General features: G+C 40.5%; 1 protein-coding gene across 6 annotated transcripts in view; it reads left to right on the top strand.

The window, feature by feature from the left end:
• The window catches only part of ERBB4 (erb-b2 receptor tyrosine kinase 4), a 923,012-nt gene that overhangs the window by 363,071 nt on the left and 546,527 nt on the right, over positions 1–13,414 (top strand). For all 6 annotated transcript variants that reach the window (XM_075933933.2, XM_075933937.2, XM_075933934.2 and 3 more), the window contains exon 2: positions 1,840–1,991. In XM_075933933.2, the coding sequence (XP_075790048.1) occupies positions 1,840–1,991 (152 nt within the window). The remainder of the gene's footprint in view (positions 1–1,839; positions 1,992–13,414) is intronic.

The following is a 13,414-nucleotide window of genomic DNA, read 5'->3' as shown; positions in this document are numbered from 1 at the left end:
GCGTTATTCCCTAAGGAAAGCAGGAGTATGTATTTTGAAATAAGCCCCTTATTTTGAAATAATGGGCTTGGTAGTGTGGACACTCGGCTTACAAATTCGACCTCAGAAGTGTTATTTTGAAATAAAGCCCTATTGTAGACCAGGACTAAGATTGCCACAGGACTACTCATTGTTTTTAAAGATACAGACTAACACTGCTACCCCTCTGAGACTTTCTAAACATAAGCAGATGAACTGGAAAATCCCTTACCTTCTTTAAAAAAAAATTAAAAGCTGGAGTATTGTTTAAAGTGCGCGTCGGCAGAAATGTAAAGAAAATACATTTCAAAGAAAATGACTCTCACCATGTTCCTTTAACCACCTTTTGAGTGTGAAATCTTTATTGCTGAGGAAGGTCTGAGCTGGAAAGAAAGGAGCTTGACTTTCAGAATCATGCCGAGTTTGAATTGGTAGGGGGGCAACATCTTTTTACTTGTAAATGAGCAGATTTTGTTTGGAACTACTGAGAGAAGCATCTGTGAGTTTTCAGAATAGAACTACACTTGAAGAAATTTATTTTGAAGATTCTCCAGTTTGCCTGATCCTTAATGTATGCATGTATATTGTATTATAACTATTGTAGAGAAAAAGAAGGGTGGGAGGTTTTTTGGTTTGTTTATTACTTCTGTACTCCCTACAAAAAATGTATAGACTGGAAAATCTTTCAAAGAGTATTCCAATAGAAGTTATTGGAGTGACTGAATGAAAGTCTCTGGCTCATGTTGGACATGAGGTCTGGCTAGATGTTCCTTGCGTCCTTTCTGGTCTTAAAACCTTTGAAAGTATGAATAGCCTTCTTCCATTTAGAGATGGATTCTGGTCAAAGGCAGATTCCTATGAAATGTAGATTTTGCCCTTACTTCTGCATTGCTTTGCTTCTTACTCTTCTGCTTTTGAAAGCCTTTTGCTTGTTCTCAGGTCAGTACCACAGCACTGTCTCCTTTGGTCACACGCATTACACTTCTGACATTTGTAGCTACCTCTCTCTGTGGCTGCTGTTACTGCGCCTTGCAACATTTTCCTTGATGATATAACACCGAGACTCAAACAGAATTTTTATTACAGTTCGGTGTATTTTGGTCTACAGGTTTTGTGCCACTACCCTCCCCCCTCTTGTTTAGTGTGTGCTGCCGTGGTGTGCTAAAAGTTACGGTTCTGTGTCTTCAATCATTACCTATCTTGCTATGTAGTTTTAGAAATGTACACCTGTCTGTCTTTGAGTTTGTTTGTATAAGAACTCCTCCAAAACAGTAAGAGCTAGGACCACCAAATTTGGTATACAGTGTCCTCTTGTCATAACTTAAAACAAGGTCAGGGATTAGTGGTGCCAGGACAATGGGATGTGCCTGGAACTCAATTGTCTCTCATAAAATGAAAAGAGAGGTCTGTCAGGAGGGGTGGTTATACTGCAGAATGACCACATGGGGGCAGCAAGGGGCCAGAGATGAGGACCAGGAGAGCTAGAACTGCATTGAGCCAGTAGGGGTGGAGAAAGAGACATTTATGTACTATATATTTCAAAGAGATTTTCTGTGTGTCTGTCCATCCCCCAGAATGGGGACCTGTATCTCTCCTCCTACTGTGCCCACTGCAGCTGCGGCAGCCATGGAGAGGTGCTTCTCACCTGGACCCAACTGGGGTTGTCCTCTCTCCTAGGGAAGCCTGCAACTTCAACCCCTCATCCCCACCCCAGAACAATGATTTCAATGAGGAAAAACAAATCTTATTTGCGTTAGGACCTGAGTAATGCCGGGTAAATCTCCTAGTCTATAATATACCTATTTTTTTTCTTCTTTGCAGTGTGTGCTGGTACAGAGAACAAGCTGAGCTCTCTGTCTGATCTAGAGCAGCAGTACCGAACATTGCGCAAGTACTATGAGAACTGTGAGGTCATCATGGGTAACCTAGAAATCACCAGCATTGAACACAACCGTGATCTTTCCTTCCTAAGGGTAAGCAACTTCTTTTCCCACCTTCTCCTTTGTGTGTGCAGATATTGGTGTGAAACTGAGTGTCTTATTCATAAATTACATTTCTATTCCACCCATTGATTGAGACAGCGATATAAACTGACCATCAAAAGACACAGACAGGTCACAGAGGTGCAAAGCACAAGAACAATGGCATGCACTGAGTGTGCTACATTTCCAGTCACCAATGTATCCGATGGAAGGTACTGTCAGTGCACAGTACATGACTTTTTAAATATTTTTGTTTCTCTGAGTTGCAAGCTGCTGAAAAGGTGCATTAGGAAGGGACTTGGGAAGGATCTTGCAGATGAACATGGCTGGTTTTAACATCTAATCCTTTTAAAATCCCAGCCAGAAGCCATTCCAATGGTAAAATATAGGAAAACTCCACTTTTACTATCTGTGTCACTTTTATCCCTTTAAAATGTTCAGGAAAACCCACCCATTTATATGTGTAGCCTTACACTCTTGGAGCCTCAAGTGGAGTCAACAGGGGCAAGAGGATGATAAGGGTGCAAAGATAGGTGGTGTTTCCCATTGGGAAGAGACCCCTTCACCTATGAGTTAGTGCAGTGCTCTCATTGTGAGACTGCAGACAGCCCAACCCAGTAATGTAGAGAAAGGCAGAGGGTGAAAGCCAAATTAAGAGTTGCTAAGCATCCCTGTCATCTATTCTTTGACAGTTAGAGGAAACATCCAGCTAATGGGATAGCCAGTGTATTCTGCTCCTCTGAGAGTGTGTTCCCCAGGGTTAAGGCTGCAACATGTGAGGAAGAGATACACAAGGGTAGGAACTGACTGCCAAAGGAAGGGAGAACAAATCGTAGCATGAGTGTGGCACAAATTGGCCATAATATGGCATAGCTGGTCAATATGGATGAGGTCAAACCATTTACAAATACAGTAAAGCACCGTCTGACCTGGCTTCTTTTGGTTATATACAACTCTCATAAAAAAATTACTGTGTTTCTAAACGTGTGTGTGTGTGTGGATATTGCTTGTAGGAGATGCAGAGAACAAGGGAAGTGGACAAATCTCAGTCTAAAGGAAGGAATGGGAGAGCTGATACCGAACCAAAATGTTTTTCTTTGCATCATTGGCCTGGGAAAGATCCAGGATAGGCAGAATATTTGCTCTTGATCTGTTACAAGCTGAGTCATTTTGGTTTGCAGGGCCTTATTTGAGCCTTTTGTTTAATGTGAGATCACAAAGATTTAACTTTCTGTTGTTGTTGCTAACAAAGCTGAAGCACAAACCAGACACGTAGTCTGACTGTCATGTACAGCTTCTTTTCAGGTTAAAATCACTGCCGTTTCTTCTGAGTTGCATTCCAAAACACAACTTGGGCTCATGGTTCCTCAAAACTTAGACCAGGCTTGCTAAATGGTGGGTGAGCTTGACTCAAACTAAAAGGTTAGTTGGGAGTACCATTTATGTAACACAGTCGATTAGTAGGTAGCTTCATAATTACCATTACTAGTCTGACTAGTAAATGGTGGTGAGTGGTAGGAAAAACGTCCACTTTGGAACAAGTGTCTATGGTCTGACTATAATATTCACGGCACTGTTAGGTAATTGGCAGTCAGTTAATTCACATTAAGACAGGGCAAAAAACTCTACACAAATCCTTCACTGAACATGATCCAAGTTTCAGATATGCAATGAGGCTGCAAAGAAGGGCAGTTTTGCTTGGCTCCAAGCTTTGCTATGGAAGCTTTTCAGGGTTCTAAATTCTTCCCCCTTTTGCTTCCCTGGCAGGCAGTTTGGGGAGGAAGATCAGGGTAAGCGGTGAATGACTGAGTCAGGGCTCTGCCCCGAGGATTGCTTCCGTGAGGGTTGCTTGTGTTTCAGGCTGGCCCCGTTTGCCTGAAAGAATGATTGCAGCTTCTTCATTAAGCAAAGTAGAAATGAAAATGGAGATCTTTTCCCATTCGATTCCCCTGCGAGCCTAACTGTTTTCCGTTTTCATCCCAACCCCTTGCAGTTCTTCTGGGGTTTAGTCTGATGAGCAAGACTTAAACGGAAAAATAGAGGAAAACCGTTAGAGGAAAAATGGCAATAAACTAAGCAAATGAGATGAAGGAATGAAGGCTGTTGGTGGTAAATCAAGGCAATTTACTAGCTTTGGATTTGTGGAGATTGTTACCCAGGCTTTTATTTGTTTATTTAACTGGGGACTACCCTCTCACAGATGTCTCAAGGGGAAGAAAACCAGAAAAAGCACCAACATGAAAACAAACCAGCAGCTCTAGTTAATATGATGAATTATCATCATTAAACAGAGGAAATCATGTTGCTGGTGAAATAAGTAAATACATAAATAAGGTGGCATATTTATGCTAATAATTCAACATTCATTAGTTAGACATTATTACTTATTTAAAAAAACAATTTTAATGGCCTAACGAAGGTGGCAGTGGCATTCTAACCAAGAGCCAGGCTATTAGTCACTTTTCGCCTTTTAAATGGTGAGCTCTGTAATGCAGCTGACGCAGGGCTCTGCCCTTCTCCCCTCAGTCTTTTTTGCTTTCCTTCCACACCAAATGGGCTTCAAGTAGCCAATAGACAGACTGCTGGTTTATTTGTGTGTCTCACTGACGAGCATGTTGGCTGTATAAGCCTTCCTTCTTCCTCATTAGTGCTGACCCCGACTCAGAAACCTTTCACGCCAGTAAACAGGCAGGACCTATTGAACTAGGCAGTGTGCTTTGCCTTTTATTCTGCAATCGCAGATGAATACCCGCATGAATGTGAGGGTGAGAAGATAATTTTATTTACACTGTGGAAGAGAATTTTAAAAAATAGCAGCCCAGCTTTCATATTTATTCAGACACTTAACACCTACATGGATTGCTTTCATGTTTGGGTGTTAAGTTTGTGGTTGTCTAATTATTGAAGATGAATGGGTTTCGTTTTGCATTGCCTTCCACTTTGTTAAGGCATTTAACATTTATGCCCTGTTTCGGGAGGGTCCTCAAACAGGTAAAAGTGTGTGATTAGTTTTGTCAACTTAAAAAAGGCTGACTTCTGCTTCAATTTACACACTTGCTTAAGTCCCTTTCTGAATAAGGGACTTATTCCTGTGAAAGGTGAGTGTAAAAGATTTTCATTCTGTTTTATATATCCTGTAACAATTGCCTGTATAGATATGCAACTAGCATCAGGTAATCATATACAGCAGTGAACTTAGGAGTAGACTCTGCCAACTTTAGCCGCATTAATTAACATTATTTGTAGGGGTATTGTAAGCAAGGCACAAGAAGTGAGCATTCTGCTCCTCTCAGCTCTGATATGGGCTCGACTAAATATGGTGTCCAGTTCTGGGTGCCAAACTTGGGAAAAGATGTGGAAAAATTGGAGAAAGTCCAAAGAAGAGCAACACAATTGATTAAAGGTCTAGCAAACTTCATCTATGAGGAAATATAGAAAAAAAAAAAAACCCTGGAGCCTGGAAAAGAGAAGATTGTGGGAGGATATAAGTCTTTGAATAAATAAAAAACATTGTTATAAAGAAGGGGCAGAGAAAGTGTTCTCATTAACCATTGAGGACAGGACAAGAAGTAACATGATCAAGGGAGATTTAGGTTGGACATTATGAAAAATTTCCTAACTGTCAGGATGGTTAACCACGGGAACAAGTTACTTAGCAGGCTTGTGGAATCTGTCATGGTAAGTTGTTAAGAACAGGATAGACAAATACATGTCAGAGATGATCTAGAAATAACTTAGTGGAGGGGACTGGGCTAGATTAGGGTTACTCATGAAGTAAGTGTAATTTTATGATTAAGTAATACTTTGCTTCAAGAGTAGCCTTGAGATTAGTGGGACTCCTTGCCCAGGAAGGTAATACCCAGCAAAAATAAAGTGTGACAGCATCTGATCTTACCAAAATTGAGAGGATCGTTTCTAGGAAGCTCATGAATTTCAAGCTATGCATCCAATTGGAAGAGTTATTCTCCCCCCTTTTGCCCTCCCACCCCCCATTCTTTTTTCTTCTGAACCCTAATTTACACACAAGCAATGTTAATTGTTATGGCTAAATTGATTTATAGAGATGAGGCGGGTGAGGTAATATCTTTCATTGGACTAATTTCTGTTGGCAAAAGAGACAAGCTTTTGAACTCCCCAACCCTTTTCTTCAGGTCTGGGAGAGGTAGTAAGGCCTTGCCTACTCCTACCCAAGATCAATGCTTTGGAGACTGGTCTTCCAGGGTTCGATTTAGCGGGTCTAAAAGAGACCCAGTAAATTGACTGCTGATGGCACCTTGTTGACCCTGGTACTCCACAGGGTCACCAGGAGTGAGGGAAGTCAATGGGAGAGTTTCTCCCATCAACCTCCTGCAGTAAGGATGCTTAAGGTCCATCAACTCCAGCTATGCTAGTCTCTTAGCTGGAATTGGGTATCTTAAGTCGACTTTTCCCCCCAGTGTACACCTGGCGTAAGAGTATGATAGCTACATACTAGGTCAAACAGGGTTTTTAGCAGAAGTAGTTAGCATGTATTCTAAGGACCATTCCAGGTGAAGTGGCCCATTAACACCCTTGTAGGGCAAAATGGGGGGTTAGTGGATTACAGATTGTTGTAATAAACCATACATCCAGTGTCTCTATTAAGACAATGTTACCAATTTAAGCTCCCTTTTGAAAGGCTTGTCTTTTCAGAATGTTGTGCAGGTTTCCATTGAGGATGGGGACTGTGAGGTAGGATATAGCGTGATCACTTTCTCCTGATGTAGCTTGACTATGTAATCATAATTAGGATTATTATTATTATGCTTGCAGCAATGTAACTGCATTCATTTAGGTATACCAATGCAAACTCTTAACATAAACATGCTATCCCAGCATGATGATTGATTACTGGGTACATTGATTTAGTGTTATAATTATCATTTGCTCCTAGAGTCTACAACCAAGATTGGGCCCCATTGGCACTACACATAGTGTATGTCAGTCCCCGTCACAAAGAACTTGCAACTTGACTGACAAGACAAAAGTGTGGTTAGGAAATGGAGAGATTATGGGTTGCCCAAGATGATTCATCAGGTCCTTTTAGAGCCAGAGATTTGACCCAGGTCTCCTGGCCCTCAATCCTAACCCCAACCCTCTTCATGAATTACATTGGGTCACATGAAATAGGTCTAAATGGCCAATGCAGCAGCACAATGATGCTAAGGATTGCCCCCATTGTAATTTAATCAGTCTAGTTATGTAAGTGCCCAGTTCTGTGAAGTCAAGGTCAGAGTTACAGATTATCTTTTATTTATGTTTGATAAATAACTGCTCAGAAAGGATGAAATCCCACACTGTTGGATACTGTGGAGGAATACATGCTTGGGAAAATGGCAACTCACTTTAGTTTCATGTAGCAAAAACTGACAGTTTATATATATTAAAAGCATCTTTATATTCAATGTTTTAAATAAAGCATTCAATTTTGTACCACAAAACAATCATTTGCAAATGTACTTGCTCGATTAAACAAATCCGGTACACAAAAGTTCTGTTAGATTAATCTTCATTGAAAGCGTTCCAGTTTACAGTCAGCAAAATGTCGTCTTGTCACTGGATTTTATGTCTCCAATTCAGATAAATTTATTTTAAAAGCATGATGGGAACTCTCAATGGCTAACTCGTCCAGATTATTATGAAAACTTTTTTTTCTAAATAATCAGTTGTCCTTAGAAAATCATCTACAACGACTTTAACAATGCTTTATTAATGTCCTGTCATGCTTTGTCTTTTAACTGTGGTTATGTCGCCTATTCTAACTATGCTCACATTGACTGAATACAAATGATGCAGAAATTTTAAGGTTGTGCAGCATATTTGTTCCTCCTATCCTACCAGGCTGCCTAGCTATGTAAAATTGTGTTGTGACAATCAGGGCTGCTGTCCAATATTCATTATTTATATTATACTAGTGTCTAAATGTCCCATCATGGCCCTGTTGTACTGGAGAAAGCTTAAACAGACAAGGCAGAAGCAGAATGGGAAGGGAAACAAAAGCACTGAGAGATTAAATAAGAAAGGCAGAAGACATCCTTGAAAAACTGGAAGTGAACTCCAATTGAGGAATATCAAAAGGAGCATAAAATCTGGCAAGTCAAGTGTCAAAGTATAATAAGGCAGTCCAAAAAGTAGTTTGCAGAGCTCCAAACAAAAGATTTATAAACTAACAGCAAAAAATACCTCAGAAGCAGGAAGCCTGGCAAACAGTCAGCGGGTCACTGGATGACTGAGGTGCTGAAGGACCATTCAAGGAAAACAAAACTGTTTCAGAGAAGCTATCTTCACTGTGGAGGATGTGAGGCAGGTCCCCACATCTCAGCTGTTCTGTGTGGATGGCAAACCTGAGGATCTGTCCCAGATTGTGATATTAGTAGAGACAGTTTTGAGTTTTGGAACAAATTCATAACATAAATGGTAGTAAGTCACCAGGACTAGATAGTATTCACCCAAGAGTTCTGAAGTAACTCAAATATGAAATTGCAAGTAGTATGTAACCTGTTGAATTAGCCTCCATGACGCATGTAAGCTAATTTATTTATAATGCCTATTTTTTTTAAATGGCTCCAGAGACAATCCCAGCAATCATTGGCCAGTTAACCTAACTTAATCATGAAGCAAATTAGTTGAAATTACAGTCCACAATAAAATTCTCAGCCACATAAATGAACATGATTTTGGGGGGAAGAGTCAAAACGGCTTTTGTAAATGGAAATCATGTCTCACCAGTCTAGAGCAGCAAACTTGTGGATAAGGATAATTCTGTTTATACAGTGTACTTGGACATTCTGAAAGCTGTTGACAAACTCACATACCAAAGGTTCTTAAGCTGAGTAAGAAGTCATGGGGTAGGAGACAAGGATGCAAAAGATAGGAGTAATGGTCACTTTGCGTGATGGAAAGGGGTAAATATTAGAGTCCTCCATGGACCTTGCTTGGGATCTGTGATGTTCAACATATTCATAGGTGATTGGGAAAAAGGGGGCAAACAGTCCATGTTACAAAGTTTGTAGATGATACAAAATTATTCAATGTAGTTATAAATCCAAAACACACCGTGAAGAGTTGCAAAAGAATCCTGCAAAATTAAGGGATCGGTCAACAAAATGGAAAATGAAATTCAATGTTGATAAATGCAAAGGAATACATATTGGAAAACCTAATTCTAACTACATCTACATAAAAAGCATTCAAAAAAGCTAATAGAATGTTAAGCGCTGTTAAATAAGGGAGAGAGATAAGAAAATATAATAATGCTGCTTTATGGATCCAGGGTAAGCCCATGCTTTGAATACTATGCACATTTCCACTCACCCCATTTCCAAAATTATTTATTTAAAATTGGAAAAAGTATCAAGAGGAGCAGTGAAAATGAATAGGGGTAATGACTAGGAAAATGCAACAGCTTTCATGAAAAAAGAGATTGAAAACACTGGGACTGACTGAGGGGGCGATATGCTATAGCGGTCAATACAATTATGGCTGGTGAGGAGAACGTGAAGAATGGGGATTACTCGAGGAAATGAATAGTCAGCAAGGTGAAAACAAACAAAATGAAGTTGTTCTTCACAGAAAGCCTAGTCAACCCATGGCGCTCATTGCTAGGAAATGTCGTGGAGGCCAAAAATATGAATGAATTTTAAAAGAATTGGCTAAGCTCATGGAGGACAGGTCCATCAATAGCTAATAGCTACTCGCGTCAGGAACGCAACCCCCCTAATCCCCCTAAACCTCTGACTTCCAGAAGACAGGACTTGATGATGGGATGGATGATTCAATTGCTGTTCACTCGCTGTGAAACATCTGGCACTGACCACCGTTGGAAGACAGGACTGCGTAGACCATTGGCTTGACATTTTCTTACGTTACTTTCTCCGGTTCATGCTGCAGATCAGTGGCGGAATTCAAGTAGAATAGAACACAAGTGTCTTTACTCAGACTGTGTAGGTCCTCCGGCATTCAATCCCATGATTAGCCCCTCTGGTCTAGCAACTAATACCTGCAGCATGTAAGCGAGTGCAGGCTGGTATGTTACCACACAGGCAGCTGGATGTAAAGAAAAGCCAACCTGGTCATGCAAACTTTTGTAGGCAAAAAGGTCTGTGCTGGGTGAGTCACAGGAAGCTAGTCATGTGCCTCTGACAGGAGGAAAAAACACTTTCCACTGACCATAGGTTAGTTACCAGATTTGTTCCATGAACCAAGTCATGTGCAGAACCAGCCAAGCCTGTAATTTATCAGAGCTCATGCAAAAGATGCAATGTCCTCAACATTAATGAGAGAAAGGATTCTCACCTGGCAGAACTATCAATTATTCCTTTGCAGAAGTGTGTTGCAAAAGGCTGTGGTTAAAAGTAACCTCAGAATAATGCAGGAGTATAGATTTTACAGTGGTTTTGCTTTGCACATTTTTTTTAGTTTTCCCGAAAGCTAAGGGTTAACTAAGCAGTGAACTCTGAGATTTGTGTTACAGGCTCCAAATGAGAGAGAAGCATTATCCTGTGTCTGACAGTTCCTCTGGCTTTTTAGTTCCAAGCTAAATTTCCAAGAGGTCACTAGAAGCAATCCTCATAGGGCAACTTTAAAAGCAAAACATGCTGGCTCTTCATATTAAATTGTCAGATTCTGCAAAACAATTAAAAAAGTGAATTTGCATACAATTAATCCACAAACTGGGGTTGACAGAATATAAACAAATTACATACACATTAGCTGCCATCTGATTAATTCGGAAATTGTTTTTGTGGGTCCATATCAATGACATAGTTTAAAGCGTGTTTACAAAAAGACGGGTGTATTGTGTAAATGTGGCATGAACACAGGTTATCTAACAATAGTTAACAGGGGCTGTTAGAATAGTGCCAATGGGGTACTATAAAGTTAACCTTTGTAGTAGTGGTATTTGTGCTAGGTACTGTACAGATTCACAGCAAGAAACGGTCTCTGTCTTGAGGAAATCACAATTAAATAGAAAATACAAAGGGTAGAAGAGGAAACAAAGGCTCAGAATAGAGAAGAGATTTGTCCAATGTTGTACAGCAAACTAACAGCAGGATTAGCACCCCTCTCTCTTGTCTTACAGTCCAGTACACTGGCTATTGTTCAACACTGCCTTTCAACTGTGACCAGTCACAATGTGTATATTGGAAAGGAGCTGGATCCTGGGAGCTAGAAAAGCCACTGCAATCTGTTCTCCTATTTTCTGGATTTAAATGTGGTCCCACTCCTGTATCTTTCTATTAATTAAAAGGAAATATCCACACAAGGACTATGGTATCTTACATTTAAAAATCTGCTAGTTGAAAAGGTTAATCCGTTTCAGTTACACAGCTATATTATAATTCTTGAGCTTCTGTTCAGGTGTAATCAACTCTCCTGGGTAGCAGATGGTAGTGATCCGCCATCCTCCTAACACACACATGCAGCCTCTGACTTCTGGGAAAGTATCAGCTTTTAATTCTCTGGAATGACACCAGGACAGATTGCAATCATGGGATTTTGTTTTTGTTTTTTAATTCCCAATTTCCTCAGAGTTTCCTCCATTCCTTTTGCAGCCCTCCTCATCCGTAGCTAGGATTATTAGGATTATTCCCTGAGTCCTTGACAATGGAAGCTTTGTAAATTCTTTATGTGAATGAGAAAGAGATGCTGAATTGTTATTTAACATACTCTTACAGTTGTTTTTCTTTTAGGCTTCTAGCTCGTTTTCCATGGTGTTTCTTACACTGTCTCTTCAAATTGCATGGGAAATGCTCTGTACTTCACTTGTGTATAGATGTTACAACATTTGAACAAATGCAGATAGAAGAACCAAAACTGAAATTATGCAGTAAAGATGTAAAAATACACAGGTGTTACATCACTAAGAAGCCCATAGGTGGGTACCAAAGATTACTTTTCTATTGATAGAGGAATATTGCTCAGATCTTCATTTTGTAGGAAAGGTCCCTTGGAGGTTGATAGTTGACCAACTTCATTGGCATCTGACATTTTCTAGCCTTTTGTGTATCAATCAAAGACCAATACTTCACACACAGACTCTTAGCCTCAGTAGTTAATCGCCTCTTGGCAGTGGAGAGAGGTTGGACATTCTTGCTAATTCTGCTAGCTCTTTCAGTACCCTTTAATACACTCAGCTATAAGGTGCTGTTGAGATATTTACAGGACCTAACAGGCAGAGGAGTGTCTTTAGAGTGGTTTTATTCACTGGTGTTGATTAGCTGCTACACGACGGTCACGAATGACGGCTTTTCGTCTGGTTCCACCAAGCTCTGTTTTTCTCTGCCTGTTTCTCTTCCTCTCATACCCACCTTTCTGTTCAATGAAATACTGAAACCACCGAGTGAGATTGTGAAGGGGTGCAGGCTACTGTGCACTTCCTGTTCCTCTGTCCCTAGTGAAACTGTTTCTGGTGTTTGGTAAAGGGAGATGTCAGGCACTTGGCCTAAGTTCAACTGGGGCAAAATGGAAAGGAAGCTGAAGGACAAGGGGGAAGCAGTTTGAGGAACCTGCAACATGGAATCCTAGGGTTGGAAGAGACCTCAGGAGGTCAAATCCAACCCCCTACCCAAAGCAGGACCTGTCTTCCATTACTCTGTCAACTGCATTAATATGTATATCTGTCTATTGCTTAAGATGCTCCTCCATCTCCAAACTCTTTTGGATGACCAGATAACAGCAATGGCTGCAAATATTTCATTCTTTCTTCTGGTCATCTTTTTTCTCTCCAATGCAGAGCACACTGTGCTTAGCTGTATCTTCGTTACTATGCTACCGCGGCACTCTCTTCCTTTCACCTGTAGCTGTTCATTTTCTGATGAAAGTGGCTTGTAAACAGCGTATTCTGCCAGGCCTCTACACTTTTCAGAATCTGCCAATGAACTTCCAGGCAAAAGATCCAGGGAAAGCCCTAAATGGGGCACTGCAGGGAAAACTCCTTTCTCTCGGTGTTCATTTGAAAATTTTAAGATAATATCTTCATAGTAAGAGTTGAGGAACCAGGGTGTTCTTAGTTCCTGGATCTTGTACCTGGAATTTACTACCACCAAAATCTTGTCTGAAACCAAGCTTTGTCATGTTTGTATGTTTCTGTCCAGGGGTGGGTGGGTTTTTCGGCTTTTGGCTGCATTTTTCTTGTCATTTAGTTCATTCTCAAGCTCATTCTTGTCTCTGTCCTTGGAGAGGCATGAGCTATTTGTGCTTTATACTTTAGAAATTTTTTTACCTTAACTTAAGCCATGCATTCAGCTACTACTGTGATGCTCTTAGTAAAAATGTGTATACTAAGTGAATGTAGAATAACATCCACCCTATCTTTTGGGACCAGCTCTTGGAGACCTCCCACTGACCTCACTGACGACCTGCAAGTTCAGGATCTGATCAGTTTACAAAAATTG

This window comes from Pelodiscus sinensis, chromosome 7 (genome assembly GCF_052426305.1).
Source record: "Pelodiscus sinensis isolate ZL-2025 chromosome 7, ASM5242630v1, whole genome shotgun sequence".
In the NCBI taxonomy this organism is placed as follows: Eukaryota; Metazoa; Chordata; order Testudines; family Trionychidae; genus Pelodiscus; species Pelodiscus sinensis.
Note: the sequence above shows the minus strand (reverse complement) of the source record. Positions and strands in the feature narration are given on the sequence as shown.